General features: G+C 44.2%; 2 protein-coding genes across 7 annotated transcripts in view; one reads left to right on the top strand and one right to left on the bottom strand.

Moving 5' to 3' along the window:
* The window catches only part of szt2 (SZT2 subunit of KICSTOR complex), a 95,186-nt gene extending 79,837 nt beyond the window's left edge, over window positions 1-15,349 (top strand). For 4 of the 6 annotated variants that reach the window (XM_034146642.1, XM_034146641.1, XM_034146640.1 and 1 more), the window contains 8 exons: window positions 4,702-4,767; window positions 7,416-7,629; window positions 8,739-8,916; window positions 8,998-9,120; window positions 10,476-10,986; window positions 11,773-11,883; window positions 12,779-12,847; window positions 12,941-15,349. In XM_034146642.1, the coding sequence (XP_034002533.1) occupies window positions 4,702-4,767; window positions 7,416-7,629; window positions 8,739-8,916; window positions 8,998-9,120; window positions 10,476-10,986; window positions 11,773-11,883; window positions 12,779-12,847; window positions 12,941-13,084 (1,416 nt within the window). In that variant the 3' untranslated portion in view covers window positions 13,085-15,349. Of the gene's footprint in view, window positions 1-4,701; window positions 4,768-7,415; window positions 7,630-8,738; window positions 8,917-8,997; window positions 9,121-10,475; window positions 10,987-11,772; window positions 11,884-12,778; window positions 12,848-12,940 lie in introns of those variants that run through there. The other 2 variants (XM_034146644.1, XM_034146645.1) reach the window with 2 other exon arrangements.
* Window positions 15,350-17,437: 2,088 nt separating this feature from the next.
* hyi (hydroxypyruvate isomerase) lies at window positions 17,438-21,893 on the bottom strand. The gene is made up of 9 exons (XM_034146386.1): window positions 21,772-21,893; window positions 21,308-21,575; window positions 21,066-21,177; window positions 20,083-20,197; window positions 19,696-19,774; window positions 19,004-19,053; window positions 18,838-18,907; window positions 17,755-17,889; window positions 17,438-17,678 (listed from the first exon to the last, which is right to left on the bottom strand). Exons 2-9 carry the CDS (start codon window positions 21,504-21,506, stop codon window positions 17,623-17,625), a joined length of 816 nt encoding a protein of 271 aa, XP_034002277.1. The 5' UTR covers window positions 21,507-21,575; window positions 21,772-21,893; the 3' UTR covers window positions 17,438-17,622.
* Window positions 21,894-22,221: the final 328 nt, after the last annotated feature.

Below are 22,221 nucleotides of genomic sequence, written 5' to 3'. Positions count from 1 at the left end.
GCATCTGGCATTCGTCTCAAACTTAACCAGTGAAGGCAGTGCTCTCGCCCCCGCTCCTGGTAGACGCTAAAACTGCCTTGTTCGTTAATCCAGCTAGGTGAAGGCAGTGCTCTCGCTCCCGCTCCCTCTGCTGGTAACGTGGGTGTAGTTACATCCCTCTTTGTATTCGGCGAGTAGGAGCATTGCTCTACTCTTTCGGTTCAGCAGGTAGCTGGTGAAGGCGGTGTTCCCGCACCCGCTCCCGGTTACGCTGCATCTGGCATTCGTCTCGAACTTAACCAGTGAAGGCAGTGTTCTCGCCCCCGCTCCTGGTAGATGCTAGACTGCCTTGTTTATTAATCCAGCTAGGCGAAGGCAGCGCTCTCGCCCTCTGCCGGTAACGTGGGTGTAATTACATCCCTCTTTCTGTTCGGCGAGTAGCAGCACCGCTCTACTCTTTCCGTTAAACAGGTAGCTGGTGCAGGCTGTGTTCCCGCACCCGCTCCCGGCTATGCTGCATCTGGCTACCCACAGAATGGCTCATTCATGTGGGCTGTCCCCTAAGGTGGATCGGTTAGCTGCCATCATGGAGCAGACAAAGCCGCTCCTGTTGGCCCTTCAGCCAGGGGCCGGTGTGGGGGCTACTAGCTTGCCGCCTGGCCCGCCTTCGGTTGCCTCACCTCTGCTTGAGGATGCCATGTCGCTAGCGGCTCCGGCTGAACCGCTTCTTGAAAAGGGGGGGGCGGGGCCCCGCTCACCCCCGAAGAGGCTCCCCACTCCTCTGCTCAGAGCTCTTTGCAGGGCACGGAGGACGGCTCCATGGCGGCCATTATTCGTGCGGCCCTGGTACGCTTGCAGCTTCAGGTTCTGCAGGCCGACCCAGGCTAGCGCCTTCTTCAGGCATAACCCTGCCCCTTTCATTCCCACTGTTCCTCCTTTGGAGGAGTACCTGAGGGAGCTCCATGCATGCTAGAGACACACCAGGGCCCTCTCCCACTCTGCTGCCATGCAGGATCCGGCGAGGGTGGGGCTGGGTCGCTTGCCATCCATTGAGCCTGCCATCGCCTCCCCGATTCTGGCCCCGGATGCCAGGCGCCCTCGGCCTCAGTGCAGGGTCACAAACGAGCTGCTCTGTAAGGCCTACGACACAGCGGCACGGGAACTCCCTCTCCCATCTGATATTGGCTGTCTCTACCTCTCTGCAGCAGGCTCCGGCTGAGCCTTCTTTGCTGGGCCTCAGTGATGCATCACTGCAAGCCTTTGCCCTAATGCTAGGGAATTGGGACGAGTCATGTCCTTTTGGTGCAGACTCGTCGCCAGGTTTGGCCTGCTTAGTCACCACTGTCGGAGACATGTCCTCCGTAGTGTGCCAGTCGAGTCAGGGGAGCTGTTTGGGGCAGCTGCCCTGTAGGCATTGGAGCGTGCTGCCCAGGCTAGGCAGACCAGGCAGCAGCTCTCGGGTCTTTATAGGCCTGTGCCCACTCCCAGCAGGCCCAGGGGCCCCTCTAGCAGCCGCACTCAGCCACCAGCTTACAGTGGTGGTCTGCGCAGGTCCCAGCGGCCCACTCATCCGTTGTGCCCCCGGCTGCCGGCCTTCTAGGCGGCCTCGTGCCTCAGAGCCTTACCGGCCTCCCCCCAGCAGCAGCTCAGCTACTGGGCTGTCTGTACTTCCGGCCCTTGGGGGGTTTTCACCTTAACCCAGGGGTACGAACCGCAGTTCCGGCCCCTAGCCTTCGGCCGGGCCAAAATGACAGTCATCAGCGATCCGGCAGATGCCCTAGCTCTAGCCCAAGAGTTGTCCGTCCTTCTGCCCAAGGAGGCAATCGAGCCAGTAGACCCTCTGCTTAGCCCAGGGGGTTCTACTCTGCGTACTTTCTCGTGGCCAAGAAAGTCGGCGGATTTCACCTGCTCTTGGACCTCAGAGGAATCGACAGATTCCTGGAGGTGCTGCCATTCCATATGCTGACCGCAGCACATGCACAGGGGGAGTGGTTCGCAACCGTGGACTTTAGGGATGCCTACTTCCCCGCGGGCCGGGCAAGAGGGTGCCTGATATTCAGTTCCTCCGGCCCTTGGGCAGACTGACGGCTGCCTCAGCCGTTGGGCCCTTAGGCCCGCTGTCGTTGTGCCCCATGCAGATGTGGCTGATCAGCCTTCTCTTGGATGCCAAGTGGCACAGGCACAGGAAAGTCAGAGCGTTGCAGCGTTGTCTCCACTCTCTGTCACGCTGGAGGGGCAGGGTCTATCTCCTGATGGGCGTGCCCATGGGCGCCATCCCATCCCGCCAGGAGACCGTCACCATAGGTGCATGTCTCTTAGGGTGGGGTGCAGTGCGGCAGGGCAGGACCGCTCAGGGTCAGTGGTCTGCCCAGGAGGGTGCACGCCATGTCAACGTACTAGAGCTTCGGGCTGTGCAGCTTGCACTCACGTACTTTCTACCCCAACTGAGGGGCAAGAATATGCATGTTCCTTGGGACAGCAGGTACACTGTTGCCCAGACGGCAGTCCCTTCTAGATAGTGGACGTTCTCACTCCACTCTGAATTTATGTGGCTGCTATTTCTGCCCGACATGTTCGGGTCGACGGCGCCACGGCGGGGTGCCTCAGGTCTGTGTCCCTCTTCCTGAAGAGGGGCTTTACGGCAACGTCCCCCTAGCACCCCGAGGGCTCCGGCTTGGGACCTGCCCCTGCTGCCGGATGCCCTATCATCTCCTCCCTTCGAGCCCCTGGCCCAGGTGGGGCTTTGGTGGCTGCCCACGGAGGCAGCATTTCTGCTTGCCATGGCCTCAGGGAGGCAAGTCGGGGAGTTACATGTCATCTCCATAAACGACACATGCCCGAGGTGGGACTCTCAGGTGTTGCCCTTGGCATTCCTGCCCAGGGTGCTTGCACAAACCCACTTCAATCAGCCTGCCCAGCTGGCACGCTTTGACATTCGGGAGAACGGCACGTCGAAGTTGCTGTGCCCTGTGGGTGCCCAAAGGGCAAATATCGAGGCTACTGCCTGTATACGGCAGTCGGAGCAACTCTTGTTTTTACCATAGCGGCACTAAAGGAGGTGTGCCCTCTACCAGTGGCTGCCCCACTGGGTCGTCAATACCATCTCACATGCCTACGGGGCCAGTGGCCGCCCCCCTGCCATCTGGGCTGAGATACCACTGCAAGGAGCATCTCAACATCTTGGGCTGCCCCGAGAGGGCGCCCCTGGAGACCATCTGCGCCGCGGCGTCGTGGGCGTCTTCTGGCACATTCTCCAGTTATCGGGTTAATGTCGCCACTCCCCATTCTTTGGGCGTGGTCCTTTTGCCGAGCTCCGCTGCTTCCAGTAGTGAGCCAGGGCTTGGATTCTTCATGACATGGTGCTAAAAGCACCGCCTCTGGCGGTCAGTAGGGACGAAATAGAACGATAGTTACGTCTGTGGTGCAGTGATGAAGTATTTTTGTAGGCCGACCCAGAAGTTAGCATTGCATAAGATGTTTGTCAAACACATGTTTATGATACTTACACATTTTCTTCAGCAGGATAATCTCCACACAATAACACCACTTTATATTTTTGTAGTGTAAATGAAAAAGTAAAAAGCCACATTACTTCAGATCACCACTGCTAAGCTAAAGGCGGCTAATGTTTGGCGATTCAGCGATTCTCAAATGTAGACTTACTTATGTATTTATGTCATATTAAATATCAGCTTGTGTTAATCACAGACCTCATGACCTAACTCAATTGCATGTTTTAGGGACTCATTCCTGCACCATAACGGGCCGTCTCCACGGCAGCGTTAAAAAAATCTTGGAGGTGGGCGTATCTGAAGCTTGGGGATTTTTTTGCGATCAACCAATCACATGAATCTCCCGCCCGCGACATACGAAGCCAAAAAGCCCGAAGTAAACTGGATATAAACTCCCCAAAACAGGCGAAAACATACCACTGTCTCTGCCACCTCCCTCCATGCCTGGCTCCTCCGGTTTATATCCCGGTAGGTCTGGTCATAAAGCACCGGGTGATTGATTCGCTACCGCTAATTTCTCCTCCATTTTTTGGAATATGAGGAAATGATCTGCGGTATGTCTCTCCCAGCATACACGCCGTTTGATTGGCTAGAGCTTGAACTGTCAGATTTGCGTACACGGGATTTGATTGGCTGACGCTTCCTCCTCAGCTTCAAAAGTTGAACATTGTTCAACTTTGGATCTTGAAAATCCTGAGAATCTCCGCTCGCCTGCCCACAATGCATTTCGGCGAAAGCGAAAAAAAGTGACGTCACCCCATTCAAAGTGAATGGGCAGAAGCGTTTCAAGATTTTTTAACGCTGCCGTGGAGACGGCCCGTAACACAACAGGTTATTAAATATAGAAGGAAATATGTAATGTCTGTATATTCATGCATTGTGTTTTACACGCAAAACTACTGTACTGTACTGTACCTGCAGTGCTGTCTCATGGTGATAGCCGTCGACTTGTGGAATACTTGGTTACTCTTAAGTGAACGGCCCAAGGTTTTCAATATGTGCACCAGCCTTATCAAATGCCTTCCCACAGCTCTAACGTGTGTATGTAATGTGTCTCATCGCATTTTTGTAGTATGGAAAAACATGTTCTTATTTATTCTTGTAGTATGTCTTCAGTCTTCCCTTTCATCCATCTGTTTGTGTGTGAGTGTCAGGATGTGTGTGTGTCAGTGTGTCTGCCTAGTCCCACCTCATGTCATCTCTCCATCAGGGCAGCCTCCTCACCAAACCTCGTTGCAAGCCGTTCCCAGATGCCACCCCAGTATCTGACTGTGCGGTATGTCCCATTCTCACGGGAGGGGTGTCTCCCTACAATCAGGCTTCATCCCCCCCGAACCCCCCCCTGCCGCTATGCTTGCTGCCATCTTTCTTTCCAAACCTCCATATCTGTGTTTTTGTCTCTTTGGGAATGAATGGGTCTCAGTGTTCTGTCATGTAGGAGCTACAGTTGCTAACACATACTATGAAGACTGACCAAATAAGGAACTCAAAGGTCAGGTGTTACTCCTTTTTTTGAGTTTCAGGTCTGAGTCCCGCTGCGCTGTGATTTTCTGCTCCTTTCAACTTTTATCAGGGCTTCTGTGGTCCGTGCTTGCTGGTTTGGGTGTCTCCGCTTGTGTTCTCTAAGTGTTCGTTCAACTCCTGCTGGCCCCTCTGCCCTCTCTCTGACAATCTTATCATATTTTCTCTTGCATCTTTGGTTGCCAGTGATATATTGGAGCTATAACTTTCCTCCAGGGTTTAAATGAAAAACATGGGGCTGCTGCTGCTGCTCTGCTCGCTAAAGATGATCATATTGACAGATTGTGAAATGTGCTTCGATTACATAGCACTATATTGATTCAAAATTGTTTTCATGTACTGTATTGGCATGTGGGTTTCACATGTGAAAATGAAAAAGTGTGAAAACATCATTCACATTTAACATCACAGCTAGCTAGCTGACACTGTTAAACTAGCATGCTGTGATAGATAGCAAGCTAACTAAATAATATAAGATTGAACACTAGTGTTCGGTTGTTATAGCCAATAAAAGAAAATAGTTAACTATAATTCATTCAAATTTAAATGATAGAGATAAACGTTTTTCAATTACCTATTATTTGAGCGGGTACGAATCCCAGGCTGCCTAGCGCTGGCTTAAATAGGTCAAATCTGCTGAGGGAAGTATTTGATGTTCCAAAGTTTACATTTTCCAAAGTTGAAGTTTGAGAATATATATTGGCTTGGTTTTCATTTCACATGTGAAATTGAAGACATGTAAAAACATAAATGTCCCTTTACGGCTAGCTAGCTGGCTTTAACAATTTATGACTGTTAAACTAGCTTGCTGTAGTAGTTAGCAAGCTAACTGCTAACTATATATGATCGAACCCTTGTGTTCAGTGGTTATAACCAATAAAAGAAGAAAATTATCTTACTTATAATAGGTTTTCATATTATTATTCATATATTATTTTATTTTATAGACACAAAAAAGGTCAAAGTTATCAAAGAAACCCAGACAAATCCACAAAGGCATGTGTGGTTTGAGAACATTTCTCATTGAAATGTGTTCACATTATTCGTAATGCCTGTAATACTTTATTATAAAATGTGTATTTGAATTAACTTGGATTCATGATCTTAATACTTGTATAATCTTGGCTACGGTGCTCGCCAGAAGAACACAATCCACATTAATTATAAATAATGAATATCTAGGAACAACCTAAAGAGGTTTTGTCAGATCATTGTACACGCTTTCTGTGTGAAAAATACTTACTTTCCACTAAAATTACATTGTGTTTGTTTAAAATGCATGTTTAATTGTTTTGGCTTTTTGAGGACGGTAAGTACAGGAGAACAAACTGAAAAGTAAAATGCCAATGGTTCTTGTCCTTCTTCAATCAACTTGCTTTGTGTATTGTCTTCTTCTTGTTTGACCCCATATGATTACAGCTTCTGCCATCAATGCAGCCACTGTCATGTATAGTAATTCCACTTGTGAGACCAGCTCCGTGACTCTACTCTACAATGTGTTCTTGTCAAAGTTACACAGGGTGTTAAATTAGCTTGAACATGAACCGTTTGGGATTACAGGTTAGGAAGTATTCAATATGAGCTTCATAGTCAAGAGGAAATGTATAACCTCTGAGCTAAAGAGATCTATGAAGTCCCAGCAGCCTCCTGGCTCTGTCGATAGCAGGCTAAGAGGTCACAACTAATTTGTCTGCCAGACTGCATGAACACCACGGGTGAGAAGAAAAGTTCATCTTTTCATTCCTCTGTGCAAAAGAAGATAATATTCTTATCTCTGAAGTGATGAAGGGGAACGTCTCCTGCCCTTATGCTAGTTTCTGAAAGTGTTGAGCCAGGAAAAGGTGCTGAAAGGTTCCAGACACCGACATTGATGAAAGTTTTCTCCAGCTAAAGAGAGCCACGCAGTTCTTCTTGCCTCTTTGATTGAATAAAGCCTATTTGTATAGGTTCCAGGCAAATGGTCCGGATGAAAGTAAAAGCAAGAGGCACACTTGTTATTGGGCTGTAATTAACTGCACACTCACTGCAGCCATTTACATTTGCAATTAATGCTTGTGTCAGCCCCCCTTTGATGTTGGATTTAATTAAATAAGATTCTATTATGAATCTGATTGATATCAAGTTGCTTACAAAAGGCTCTCACCAAGGTGTGGGAGTCAGAGCCAACAGGGCCTTAAGGTGCACCGCACAAAGCAAAAGCAAAGCAGGTCACTGCATAGAGCTGATGATTACACAGATAAGCAGGCAGAAACAGTGCTGCTCAGTGCCAGATTCTATTCATTTACCAGTGATGTGTGTAATGAAATTGGCCAGACTTGAGCTTGGAGGTACTTGAAGACTTGTTTTTCCCTGTGACTTTCTCTCTGTGCTGGTGCTGACTGTGCCCCCCACCCTCTGTTTTAGCTCTCCATGCTCTTCACTGAGGAGTGTGATAAGGTGCGGGACCTGATGCACGTTCACTCCTTCAGCTACGACTTCCACCTGCGAGTGGTTCACCAGTACCTGGTCGGCTGCCACATGACGCTCCGCCAGGGCTACCAGCTCACCGACTTCCTGGACGACTTCATCTCACATCACCCCGATATTCCCAAGTTTGGACGCAACCATGTCTTCCAAGGTGACTTTTTAGCACAAAGTCATATTAAAGTCACTCCCAACTGCTCCAAACATGTAGAATAAATAGGCAAACTCACCAAAGGTGTGCGCTGGAAAGAGAAACATATTCGGCAAAAAACATGAGATTAGCTCACAGTGGATTAAAAGTGGCAGTCTACTTGCCAAAATTGTGAATCCAGAAAGGTTGTGTACCCCAACGTTTTATGTGAGAAATGAAAAGAATGAGAAACTGCACAGAGGGGACATCTCAAATTGGTTGACCGGTCAGCTAACCAATCAGAGCAGACTGGGCTCTGGTTTCAGACAGAGGGTGAAAAGAGGTGCTGCAGCACAGGCAGCATGAGATAAAATAAAGAGCTTTTTGAACATTAAAGCATGGAGACAGTAGAGACACTAAATACAAATATGATCTTAAAATGAGCAGAATAGGGCCCCTTTACAGAGAAACACTGATGTTTGCTATCATGGCTCCAAAATAATAGAAAGAGCTCCCCATTGATATCGAGACAGCACAATCTTCTGTTGCAGACTGAAAACCCACTTCTTTTTTAAGCCTTGGCCAATAAACTCAAAATGTTTTGCAGTACCTCAAATATTTATGTAAATTAGGACTAATGCACCAGCTCTTACAATAGTTTGGCTTAAGTGATACATCTGCATGTCTTGCTGTTCTGAGTTTCTCTTATTGTGGGTCGCTTAAGATAAGAGCTTAACCTTATGAAATATAATGTAATATTTCAATATTGATACCACACAAGCTGGTGTGACGCAGTATTTTTAGTTTAGGGTATGTATATCTAATTTATGTTTAATAAACTACCGCTAGAGATAAGTACACAATATATTTTACTTGGCCAGGTGCTTGGAAGAAATCAGGGGCAGCATTTCACATCTGCTCGGCTCACACAACGTTATTAGTAAAAGAAAAAGAGAGAAAAGCAGATGACTAATTAACAGCAGAAACCTTTCTGAGTCATTCAAGAGATAAAGATAGATATTTCCATCATCATGTTTTCACCTGAAGGGTTTAATGGCGCTGTGGGTTGGCAGGAAGGAGTGGGAGAGGTTTTGATTATCTCTTTGAGAGTCTCTGATCTTTATCTACATCAGGGAGCTTTTCCATCTCCACGGGGATGATAACGGCTCATCAGCTCTACAATTACATCACCGACCACGCCAGCACCTACGGCATGAAGCCGCTCCGCATGTCCAAGGCTGCCGTCTCCACCGACAACAAGAAGGGGCCGCCTGACCTGCACGAGTACGCCCTGGTGGCTCTGTGGAACAGGTACAATACATCAGAGTCACAGAATACACACAGTATGTTTGCAGTAGTTTAACCACTTTGCTCTCTTCTTTCCTGCTTTAGTTCGGGCTCTTACAAGGATCTGGAGGGCCTGCACCACCACGATGACTTTGACGTGTCCCTGGTGGTGTGCCATAACGCCGCTCCATTCGAGGAGCAGTCCGATGGGGAGAGGCATTTGTTGAGGTAAAGATATAACAGAGACAAAATGACATAAAGTGTGAGCCAAAAAAAAGCAAAACCATTGCACGTTAGCTTGTTTAGTTTTTTCTGAAAACGTATTTGTTCATTGAATATCTACATTAAAAGTAACCTGACAATAAAGTGAATTATTCATAGCTGCCCTACTGTAGTTTGGATTTTAATATAAATTGTCTATTTTGATATTCTAAAGAACAGTCTGAAGGCCCCTTGGTTAGTAAAGTATTGTACTGAATAGGACATTTTCCAGTTGAAGAATAACATTTTCTTGGCATATTTTCATTGTTGCAGAAAAACTTCGAAAAGCTTTTGCATGCTATAAATATTTCCTTTCTCTTGAACTTGCAAAATAAAACTATAACAGCTTGCACTATAACACTCAAAACACACTATTCTGTACACACACGTTACTTGTGTTCTAGCTGATTTGCATATGAGCAACCAGGCTTTTATGCGCGTATGCTCACCCTGAATACAGCAATACAAGCTCATTAATAGCTGCTACTGTCGGTCCATGCTTCTCTTCTATAGGATGCCTGAGTGAGCTGCCCTGTATCCGTAACTTTAACTACCTAAACATAACGATCCTACTGCAATCGTATTATGATTAATACAGCATACACTGTCCATGTCCGTTAACAATACTGTAACCATTAACAGACCCAACATGTTCTACTAGGTTTAATACCCCACCTGGAGTTTCTGCCCATATGGAGCGCAGACGACTGTTTCTCTCCTGTTACTATAATAACATATTACAGAAAATATCAGAGTAGCTGTATCTATCTTTGGCAATTGCATGCTCATGCTAGGCTGTAAGAAAGACTCTGACAACACTTTGAGGGGGTAAGCATGTATTATGTTTACTAAAATAGGACAATGTTACTAAGAAAATAAATAATCTCTCTCTTTCGCAATATTAAAAAAGTCTTAGTATTCATAAGCAATAACATACTATGTTGCATCCTAGTACATTGTGAGTTGTTTGTACATGTCATGGTATAACAAGTTGCTAATGAAGGCTAAAAAGGTTGCTTTTTATGTGTATAAACATGAAAACAATAAATAAGCTCACCTTGTTGTTTCTTTGTCGTCGCCTGATTATGGAACGCCTTCTATTGGCTATTGGCTCTTATTTATGTCACACAATGAAGAAATCTTTAAAGCGACTGAATCAAAAGAATGTTGGGAAATAAATAAATATCAATTCAATGTCATGCCATGACCAGAGGCCACAGTAATGATGAATTCTTAAAGGTTTAAGTAGCCACTCATGACCTCTGATGACAATGAGCCAACACTGACTGCTTCTCTAAACTCTCATGTACCTTCATATACAGGTTGCGGTTCTACGTGATCATGACGAGTCAGAGAGAGCTCTTCCCCCGCCTCACTGCCGACATGCGGCGCTTCCAGAAGCTTCCTCAGATCGCCCGGGACTCCTCTGAGCTGGGGGGCCGGCTCCCCACAGACCAGGCAGAGGCCGGCGGATCCCCTGGAGCCGAGCAGGACCTCTGGGAGGAAACACCGTCTGAAGCCGCAGCCGCCTCCACTCCCAGCGACGGAAACGAGTTCTACCCTCTGGCGGGGGGCGGGGCTGAGGCCCAGAGGCTGCTGTACCCCTCCCCTCTGTTCCCTCTGCTCAACAACGAGGTGCTGGCGGCCCGCAGACAGATCCAGGCCAGCGTGGAGCAGGCCATGGGCCACTGCCGCAGAGACAACCTGTGGAGGAGACTGTTCCACGGAGAGCACCTGGACAAGCTGAAGCTCACCAAGCTGTCCTTCAGCGAGCTGGAGGAGCTGCTGCAGGCGGTGCAGAGCCGCTCCGTGGGGGACATCGACCCCCAGCTGGTGAGCCTCCATGTGTCACCTCCACCAGCCTCTCAACAGTGGTCGAAGACACACTCAGATCAGTAGCAATTAGCAGTACTACATTTTATCTTCCTGCTATATAATATGTGTTTTTTATTTATTTGTTACAAGGATTTCCTACATTAAGGCATGTGTTGCATGCTTTTAACGAGTATACTAACTTATCATTAGTATTTCTTTATTTTTTTATTATTATTTTTTTAAGCATCCGTCCAGGGACTACAATGAAAAATAGCCTCTTGCATTACTTTACAGAAATGTCTATTAGTGTGCACTGACCCTGTTAAGTAAGCTAATAAAATAAAGACAAATATAAGTACAAGTAATGGCATCAAAATATACTTAAAATACCTAAATGAAACGTACCTGTTTGATGGAATATCCCATTTTAGAATCATAAACAATTATAGTTTTAATGACTTTATATACTGCGGCTGGATATCTTTACCTATATGTCAATATGCATTATTATTATTAGTAGATTTAGATTTTATATAAGCTAATTATCTTAATCTGTACCTGCAATTGTAGTGGAGTAGAAAAACATGGACATGTCTGAACGGTGTTTGTGAAACGGTGCTAAGTGTGCTGTAATCCACATGAATTTGATATGTAACAGATGATTTTAACATGCTTAGATTTATATTTCGCAGAGATGATGTGTAGATGCATTTAAAGATGAAACATATATTAACAGATACAGTGGGTGTTTGCTGCACAGGGATCTTCCTGACACTAAATGTGTGTGTGTGTGTGTGTGTGTAGGACTGCTTCCTGACCATGAGTCCTGCCTGGTACCAGAGTCTGATCCGGGTCCTGCTCAACCGCTTCCCTCAGAGCTGCAGACACTTCGACGACAACGGCATCCAGTATCTGGTGAGAACACTCCTTCTATATGAGAGCAAATACAGCATGGCAACAAGAAACACTGATGCAGTCAGCACAAATATGGGTTTATTAGGGTTAGATTTGAATGGAGGTCTTTACAGAGTGTCCCAAGTCAGCGTTTCTCTGGCTTCTACATGCTGTGAAACATGGGAACAATCATTGCATTTAAAGAGTAGAGTCACTGGGAGAGCTCAGTGTTTCATTTGAAAGAAAGACTCTTGAGGGATTATTTTTATCATGAGGGATTATTGTTATGGGATTCTGAAAATGAGAAAGCTGGAGATCAAAAGAATGTGCCTCACTTCTCCTGAAAGCACAGGCTGATCCCTCCTCTGCGTCTCCTTATTATTTGTCGTATTTTCTTGTCAAATGTTAGGTTTTTTGAAACGTTTGTGTAACTGGTTGTGTGAAGTGAGAGATCTGAGCTTTCTGAGCTGTAGAACTTTGAACAGCTCTGACTGGAGCATGGCTGTATAACGAGAACTGGATACAGCGTTGGAGGCGGGGAAAGTTGCTTATTGGTGCATAAAGCCACAGACGTGTTGTCATAGTGATTGGTTTGACTCATGGGATTTGACATAATGAAAACAAAATCTAAACATATGACTGTATTTATGGACATGATATGTTAACATTTCTTCAATCAGCCAGTTTATTGTGTCTGTGCTGAAGAACATTTGAGTATTTAGTGAAAAGATAGGAATTCAGGGAAATAAACCATATCTGCAGTCAGCAGCTTTGCACACGTCTCTGTTTGATCCGTCAGTGCTTTTTTTTTTCATGGTCACCCAAAAAGTGTTTCCTACATGTTTATCATATTTAAGATCACAAGTCAAAATCCCTGCTCTTAAGTCTATATTGATGTCTATCCTCTTTGTTTCAGGCTGTTCTGAACCAGAAGTTCACTGACTGCTTCGTGCTGGTCTTTCTCGATGCCCAAGCTGGAAAAACTGTGAGTTATGATACTGATATGATTCATTATTAGGACACTATAGTTTTGCAAACATTTCAGCGTTGTTTCTTTCTCCCTCCCATCTTCCTGCAGAGCCTAAAGGTTGTGTTCAGGGAGCCCCTGCCGTCACAGCAGCAGGCCGGCAGCAGCCCCCCCCCTCAGCTGGTGTCCATGTATCACCACCTGGAGTCTGTCATCAACACCGCCTGCTACAACCTCTGGACGGGGCTGTTATAGAGCACGGATGGAATCACCTACACCCAAACAGAAACAGGAAGCAGCGGAGGAAAACAGAAGACGAGACGAGACGAGTCCTCCTCCAGCAGCTCCACCTATCTATCACAGAGCAGCATGGAGGAGAGCCTCACATGGGACAGTAATGGAGCTGTGTGTATGCAGCTCTTTCAGTGTAAAGGATGCTCTCAAACCTAAAGGGAGCCAACATAAACCCAAACACAATCAAACCATTAGGGGAAACATCTGATTAAAACAAAACGGCTCCTAGCATGTGTGCAGAAAACATCTATCAGCTAGCTCAAAATTAGCCTTCATCATCTGATGTACTTACTTTTTACTATGCATATACCAGTACTTCTTTAGACATATGCAGAAGTTAACCACTTGATGGATGCATTGATGGTACTTACACGTTTTGTTCAGCTGTATAGTGTCCCCATATTAGCCATGTTAGCCTATCAACACGGTGGCATGGCAGCGCGTCACGTGGGCTAAGCTAACAGCAGCTAATGTTTGCTGAGGTGATGTTAAGAAGCCTTATTTCATTTTTATTAGCATATTTACACACATAGAAGCTTCTGAACTTTACGAGTGGGGTATCTACTTGCGTTTTTTATGTTGTCGAACAAAACGTGAAAATCTCTTCAGCCTGTAGCAAATACAGATCTTATTTCAGTCAGATAGCCAAAAACATGTAAAAAACTAAAACATTGATTTTAAGACAAGCCAACTGGAAGTGGTCAAATACTCACTTATTCCCAGGTTGTAGGGGCTTATTCCCAGGTTGTAGGGGCTTATTCCCAGGTTGTAGGGGCTTATTCCCAGGTTGTAGGGGCTTATTCCTGCACCACGTGAGGTATTTGAGCCAATTTCACTGATAGAAGAGTCAATGTCTGCACAGGGTTTCCCAGTGTATAACAGCAGGGGCCCAGCACCTCTGCTCACGTCATGTACATTGATTCAGTTATGGAACATAAAGCCTCAAGGTAAATGAGCACAGCTGCAACATAATGCTGGGAATACACTTTGGCTCAGGTTGAACTGTCAAAAGGTAACGTCCTATGTCTTCTTTCCTTGACCTTTTGAGGTCAAAAAAGATGTGAAGGAAGATTCAAAAATAATTTTAAAAAGATGTTTTCAGTTTATCATTCTACACATATTTGTGTTTGTTATTTGATAGGCTGACTAAAGATCCAGCTTGGAACCAAAATGTCCTCAGTGGGAGCAGTTTGATGGGCGGGGTCCTCAGAGTCTTTTATGTGTTAGGTCTACCTCGAGCACACCGAGAAGTTTAGGATTTGGGAGTGTCCTGCATTGTGCACTGACATATTCTGACACCATGCTGTTGAAGGAGACATGTTGGAGACACTGCTGTGTTTCTGTCTCTTCAAATCTTTCACAGAGAAATGCCTTCAATGTAAATCAGCAGTTTAGATTGCTTGAAAATCATGCTTAATTCTGAGAGGTGTTTTCAACTGCACACGTTTTGTAATGAGTGTCGTTATTGGCCTGCATTACTTTGCCTTCTGATAGCATTTCGCTAGCTCTTCATACCACATCAGTGTTCTCTACAAGTGTGAGAGCTGGGGCGACTTTGAGTAACATTTACAAAAGTGTCAATCCCACTTGAACACCACTGCCATATATCTGTTATCTGAAGTGCCTTTTTTTCTCTTTGATTTCATTGTATTCCCAAACTTATGAAGGGAAACTGTTGTCAGCTCTGCATAGAAGATCTTGATGTTGTGCAGTGAATGTGACGGGAAGATAATGGGTAATATTATCTTTGATGATTTGCATAATAGCATGCCACATGTCATCAGAGGCGAGTGTTTCCAAAGTATGTTTAGGATGATGAGTTGACTTGTGTTTTTTCTGGTAATCATACCTCCATTTACAAGAGGGCATGAGGCCAGCGTGATAAGAGAGTGTGACTTTACAACCAACACTTGATATCCACTGCAATACCTTCATTAAAGACACGCAGCCTTACATTTCTACACATTTTCACAGGAAGGAAACCAAATGTCTGAGCTTATTGGTGGACGTAAAATGAAGAAACGTCAAACAAAGTAGTTCTCACTGCTTCAAATAATGAGTCTGAATGTTAAACACTGGATATTCATCACGCAAAATGTGATCGAGTTAGCATTTGTACTGTATTATAAACACTGCACCCTCTTACTGTATAATGTAATTTATGTATATACGAAACACTTTATACAGTATGTGAAATGCTAAATAAAGCAGTAGGATGACTGATAATGTTGTGAATCCTTTTTACAAGGCTTAGGAAACAGTCACTCAACATTATTAACGGGCCGTTTGTCATGCATGGATAACTGAGCTGGCTTAATTCCATAAGCCTGAATATGAAGTTCTTAAAAGGAGGCCAAACAAAAAACGTACTTTTTGTTGACTGCTAAAGCATAATTCTCTGAAAATTATGTGACCGTTATTCTCTCTTGAGAAAAAAACAGAAACCAACCGGAATACATTTACTCTAGGATTTTTGGTTTCATTTTGGTGGCATTATTTCTACAGAACAAAGCAGCAAACTCATGTGAGAAGTTCATTATTTCTTTCGCAAACAGGGAGCGACTCCTGGTGGTAAAAAGTATTCCAGTTGTATAGAAGTCTATGAGAAAATTACCCTAGTTCTCTCTTAAGGGTTACCTATTATGCAAAATCCACTTTTTCATTTTTCTTCTGAAAGTTAGCTGATCAGATTTTGGCAACTTTGTGATGTCACAATGTTTTTTGGGGTTATACAACCATTAGCCAATGACCAGCCAAGGGAACACCACCCACCTTATCACCGGAATCTCCTCCTAGAGCACTATTGTGGGTTTTTTAACCAATCATCTCACAGAGGGGCGTGGCCAGCAGCAGCTCATTAGCATTTAAAGCTACAGACCCAGAATCAGCACTTTAGGAACAGGGCGGAAACAGAGGGGTGCTACAATGATCTGTTTGGTGTTTCAGCCAAACACTGCAGAGACAGGTACATCTCAGACCTATAATATATTGATGAAAAAGAGTATATATGGGGACCTTTAAAGTATTACCCCAGTAATTATTTTCCTGATGTGTTCATGGTCTCAATCTGTAGTTTCAAGTCATTTTCAATACAGCATGATGATCAGTCAGTAAATGATGGTGCCATTGAGATAACATAGAAGATAGAGCAACATATACTAAAGGCCACCTTGTGATTGACAGGTTGCTAATGGTGTTGTGTGGTTTGGGTGCTGTCTGTTTCATCGTAGAGCTTCGACCTCAAAGTGTTTTTTACTTCATGAAAGTTCATTATTACTTTTGGTAGCATTAAATAATGATGTCTTATAGAGAGAACCGCAGTGACGCGTCCTAAAACCCGGAAGTAAACTCCTTCCGGTTCCTTCGTCAAAAACGCGATGCAATTTCTCCATAGGATTTTGGAAAATAGCTTGAAATAAGGTCTGTGGTTGACACACATTTAAGAGACGGATCACGTTTTGTTCAGCCGGATAATATCCACATGTCTACCCTACTTTTATAATTTTCTAATCATAAATCTAGTCGCCAGAAGCAAAATGCTAACGTTATGCTATAAACGAACTACAGCAGGGTCGCTGCTTCAACGTCACGCCAACTTAAGATCCATATTCAAAACTACAGATTCAAAATTGTACAAGTTGAAGCGTTTGTTTGAACAGTTTGCAGGAGGCAGGTACTTGCTTTCAAGCAGAACAGGGCAAACAAACTTAGCGGGAGTGTTTTACGTGTTCGGTGTAATGACGTAAAACGGCCTGGACAACTTCTGTAGTCCTATTCAGCCACTTGGTAACAACCATCGTTTTTCAGACACGTAAACTCTTCAAAAATCACCAGTGGGGTCACTGCTGATGTATTTAATGTCGTAGAACAAAACGTGATATGTCTCTTCAATGTGTGTCAAACACAGACCTTGTTTCGAGCTATTTTCCAAAATCCTATGGAGAAATTGCATTGCTTTTTGTCGAAGCAACCGGCAGTGGTAAAAATGCTAACTTACTTCAGGGTTTTAGGACGCGTCACTGCGGTTCTCTATTCTGCGTCTGGTTGTGCTTAGCCCCATCCTCTTTTGTCAGTTCTGGTTCCAAAAAACAAGATGGCGACGGCCAAAATGCCACACTCAAGGCATAAAAACAAAATCCATCAAACAACAAGGTGACAATATCCACCTCTTATATATATCTTCTTATCTCATACAGTCTTTAAACAGAATACAGAAAATCAGCTTTCCTGCTAAAGTCTCCTCTCACTTCCAATCATTCACAAGTTTTAGAGAATTTATCAAGTTCATTTATTAAAACTATAACAATGTATTGATTTTTTACAGGACAATTCTTAATATCTACATGGTATAATAAGTAAAACAATATAATTAAATCATAACAATTATAAGTGTACCAATTCAATGTTGGTTTGTGAAATGACTCAAGTAGTAAAAAAGTATACCAATCCTTAAGCAGGAAACTTGAAGCCCACACAGCTGCGTGACGGGACCCTGCTCCTCACTCGCTGTGTGTGCAGTAATCTCTGATCCAGCCCAGACCCTCCTGTGTGGAGCCTGAGGGAGACAGAGACCATTAGAACATGTTTTTCCTGACAGGGTGTCATGATATTGGAATACAGAGAGTGCTGACCCAGAGGCTTGTATTCACAGCCGATGTATCCCTGGTACTGCAGCCTTTCCAGCGTGTTGAACAGGTATCTGTAGTCCAGCTCTCCGGCGCTGTCAGGCTCGTTCCTACCGGGAACCTGAGCCACCTGAACATGACCTGAGAAACATGTATATCATTATCAGCTGAAGAGGCACAAGCACAGCTGGGTTGTTGGGTCTGAATTAATTTAGCCACGTCTCTTATTCAAAATGTTCCATATTTTCTTTCTCCAAAAGAATAACCAGTCGATCAAAGCCACCATCCTTTTGTCGTTGCATCATCAAGGTTTGGCGAACACTAAACTCTTTTGATTTCATTTATTAGGAATGATGACAATCAAGGTTGTATTTTTGCCAGACCTGCCTAGAAGAGAACTAAATACTAATAGGTTTGTCGAACTATTTGAAAACACAGATTTTTCACGTAACACTTGTCTCCTCCCATAAATCAGGTGTGCTGACCAACACAGGTGTAAGGGGGCGTGGTCTGGGGAATATTTGGTAAATGTAGCTTTTGTTTTAGTTGGAGAAGAAGCAGTTAGCTCGTTGCTAAAGGAACGTTGAAACCATGAGGAGTCTGAGGATCCCGAGCAGGACGCCCAGCAGAGCTAGAGTATGTTTTACCAGTCTCGACTATCGGTGAGTTTATTCTTTTTAGGATGTTTTTGGTCTTTTTGCAAGGCATTGTTTCCTTACATTGTATTTTTGCTTTGTTGACTGACATTAGATGTATTTATTTTGTACTGACTGCTTTGAGAAGACAATTCCTGTGGACCTTGAAACGCACATTTCTCCAATTCTTTTTTTGTGTTTGTGCTTTTGTTTGAGGCAGAGTTTGATCTAAATAAAGTCTCTAATAAGCCATTCAGATTTCTCCTTTATTTTTGGTTGGGTTATAAAATATTTAGAGGACAAATAATGATCAGCCCATCTTCTAACCAAGTTTTAGAACCACAGGTTGGATCTTTTAGTTGTAACTGTAAACTGAATGTTATAATATAAGCAACTATATTCTTCAGACATTCAAAATATGGGGCAAAGAAGCCCGGGCAGGTGCCTTACTCACCAATAAGCGGAAGATACTTGTGTATGTTTTGTGTCAGGTTTCCATCCATTATTTGCCAGTGAAAGACGTCCTGAAAGAGTTCAGACGTCTGGTAAATCAAGTCAACTTTTAACATAGTTTGCCGTTTTTATACTTTCAAGTTGAGACATATTTCCCAAGCACCCACCATTTGCAGCTTAATGTTTGGCTTTCCAACCTTCTCCAGTATCTCAGCAGCTGCAGACAAAAAAAAGGATGATCTGAAACATTACTCGAGGCAGGTAGAAAGACATTATATAGGAAAAAACAGAAGGTGTGTTTTCATTTTTAAAGTAATAGTAGAAATAAGTTGCATACTATAAAATAACTGGCATACTTGTACTGTAAATAATCAAATCTGTTGAGCACAGTACAACCAGACACATGTTGTTCTGTCTGCATCCTTTCATGATGATGTAAGGAGTGTTCAAATGTGACATTAAATTACATCATGTGCCATTGTGCACTTACATCAATATATTTGTGTAACATCTGTTAATGGTTGCAAAATGACTGCCTACTTTTTATAGCTTTTAAAGGAAACATATTACCATTTGACATTACGTTTAGCTGACACTTTTATCGAAAGCGACTTAAATGTTAATGCTAACAAATATAGACCAAGAGGTCAACTCATTTGAGTCGTCAATAAAATATGTTAAGTATACTGGTTGATGGACAATGGAAAGGTCTACATGCTGGTTAGCAATGGTGAGGTCTCAACTGGTTAAAGAGGGTGAGGTCTACATGCTGGTTAAAGAGGGTCCGGTCTACATTCTGTTTCGTGCAGTTTTGCCTATAAGCTGGTTGATTTGATCTCAGTGGGACGAGGCGTCTTACCCTGATGAGGAGAGTCCAGGAAATACCTGGGATCTGTTATCCTTGTGTTGATTGGTTCTATCAAACCCGTGATTCCTTCCTGTGAGGAAATTGACAGTTTGAAACATTCTGAACACTGAAAGGCATGAAAGGTATATATGTTAATAGGAAATCATATTTAAATTAAAAAAAAAAACACATTTGAGATATACCGCATGCAGTGAAACAACTGCACTACAATATGCAGAGCAATGCAACCAAATACTGTTCATGTATGTGCAGGAATCATACTTTTAATTTGACATATATCCTATTTTTCATGCTGCACTATATTTATGCAATAATCCAGTTCGACTTAATTCATTGTGCTGAGAGTTGTTGTTCTGTTGCCCAGTAAAGGTCGCCTACCTTAGAGAGGATATCAGCAGCATACTTTAGGTTCTGCACAAAGACGGCCTCCATCTCCTTGGCAACCGCCTTTCTCTGTGAGCCCATGGGAACCCTTCCTGCCATCAGGTGGATTCTGGGAAATCATGGAAAATACCAAATGCATAAATACAACCACGAAAAGTTGAAACCCTGGTAAAGATGTTTCCTCCTCACCGAGGCAGAAGCCCTGAAGACAGAGCGTCTCAGTAATATAGACTTTTTATTTAATGTGACATAAAAGAAGGATCAAGTGATTTCTCTTGATCGTCTTTGAGATGTATCTACAGCTTGATTGGAGACAGCCTGTGGTGAATTGGAATGGACATATGGAAAGACACACTTGTATCTTGATTACATCGCAGAGCTCAGAGAAAGTGTGTCAGGAGAGGGGAATAAAAACCTGAAGATAACTCTGGCTGAGCTCCAAAGACCCTGTGTGGAGTTGGGAGAAACCAGAACCAGAAACAGAGCCAACATTCCACCTGAACCTCTGACCAGTGAAAGACTCAAAAGCACATTGAGGACTCTCAGACTATGAGAAGCTAATTGTCTGCACTGCAAGACTGAATAGTTTAGCCTAAAATCTAGGCATCGTGTCTGGAGTAAACTAAGCACTTCTTATTAACCGTGCAATACATCCTCTACAGTGCAGCATGGAGGTGGCAGCTTGAGGCTGTGTCGATGTGTTTCAGCAGCAGGGAGGGGGAGAGCTGAGCAGGGCAAAGTACAGAATGGAAACTTGTTGCAGTGTTCATCTGTCATGGCCGCAGGACAGCGACAGCACAGCGGAAACAACACAGGAGGGTCCTTGTAAAATTGATGCAGCACATTGCATATGTTTATGTGATCTATAAGGAAACTAGCCTTATGAAAAACACATTTGATGTACTATACTAATTTCAGGGTAAAGATTTATGGTTGAAAACAGATAAGAATACATATTTACTCTGCCAATTCCCCACCTTTTGCACTCCAAAGCTCTTGCATACTTCAAAGCCAGGTCCAGACCCTGTCTGAACTCTGCCTCTCTCCCAGGAACTGCTCCGAGACCAAGATCCCCTCCCTTTATATCTCCTGCAAATCACATAAAGTATTTCATTACCACCGTCATCATGCTATAACAACTATCTATTAAAGTGGTTTCTGGTGGAAAAGAACAGCTGCTGACTTAATTTAAAAGTCAGTGTGTCGGAGTTAGGGTCACCTGGCGGAGTGTTGATGAGGACCAGCTCCACCCCCGCAGCCTCTCTGGCCCTCCGGAGCTGCTCCAAGTCGGACTCGTACAGCCAGGCCGCCTCCACCGCCTGGAAGCCGGCCGCAGCAGCCGCGGAGATCCTCTGGTGGAAGTCAGGAAGCTCCGTGAAGAGCCAGGAAATATTGGCACAGAACTTCAACGGAGCCATGCTGCTTCACTGAAGGGGACAACGACCCTGAGTGTAGCGCGTGCGTGTGTGCGCGTGATGCACTTTAACCTGATGACAGCAGCGGGGGAGACCGGCGTTACGGAAGCTAAACTGTACTAGCGTTTACATCAGATTTATATGGAACCAAATATGTTACAATATTTGAGGACAAAGCATATTTGGTATTGACAATGGAACAACACAAAATAGTTCAAATTACGCTTGAAAGGCAATGCTGGGCAAAGTTCTCTTTATGTCCACTTACTGACAGTCTTCTTCTTCTATATTCGTTTCGCATTGAAATGTGCAAATGGTAATAAAGAGGGGAGTATCAGCAAAATGTTGCAGGAGTCTGTGCTGAGCAGAGTTGTGTTATTGTCACATGACTGGCAGCATGCTTCCTGGTCTGTGTAATGCGCAGGCGCAGGAAGTTGCAGTCACGCGGGAGTATACAAATAGGTTTTGGGCGTTGTCAAGGCAACACTTTCCTTCAGTTTTAACCTATATAATCAGTCTTTGGTTTTAACTAAGTAATTGATTGAAAAAAGAGACTTATGTTTTAAAAGTGACAATTGGACTTTTTAATGCATATGTCCAGACCAAGCGGCAAACTCTGGGGCAGAGCCGGGAGGCCAATAAGGAAGTGCCTCAAACTGCAGTTTATCTAGTGGCCAGTAGGAGCAGTCTGCAGAAGGGAGCAATATCCATATACCCC

Source organism: Trematomus bernacchii, unplaced genomic scaffold (genome assembly GCF_902827165.1).
Source record: "Trematomus bernacchii unplaced genomic scaffold, fTreBer1.1, whole genome shotgun sequence".
NCBI classification, from domain to species: domain Eukaryota; kingdom Metazoa; phylum Chordata; class Actinopteri; order Perciformes; family Nototheniidae; genus Trematomus; species Trematomus bernacchii.
This window is presented reverse-complemented; position numbering and strand designations above follow the sequence as displayed.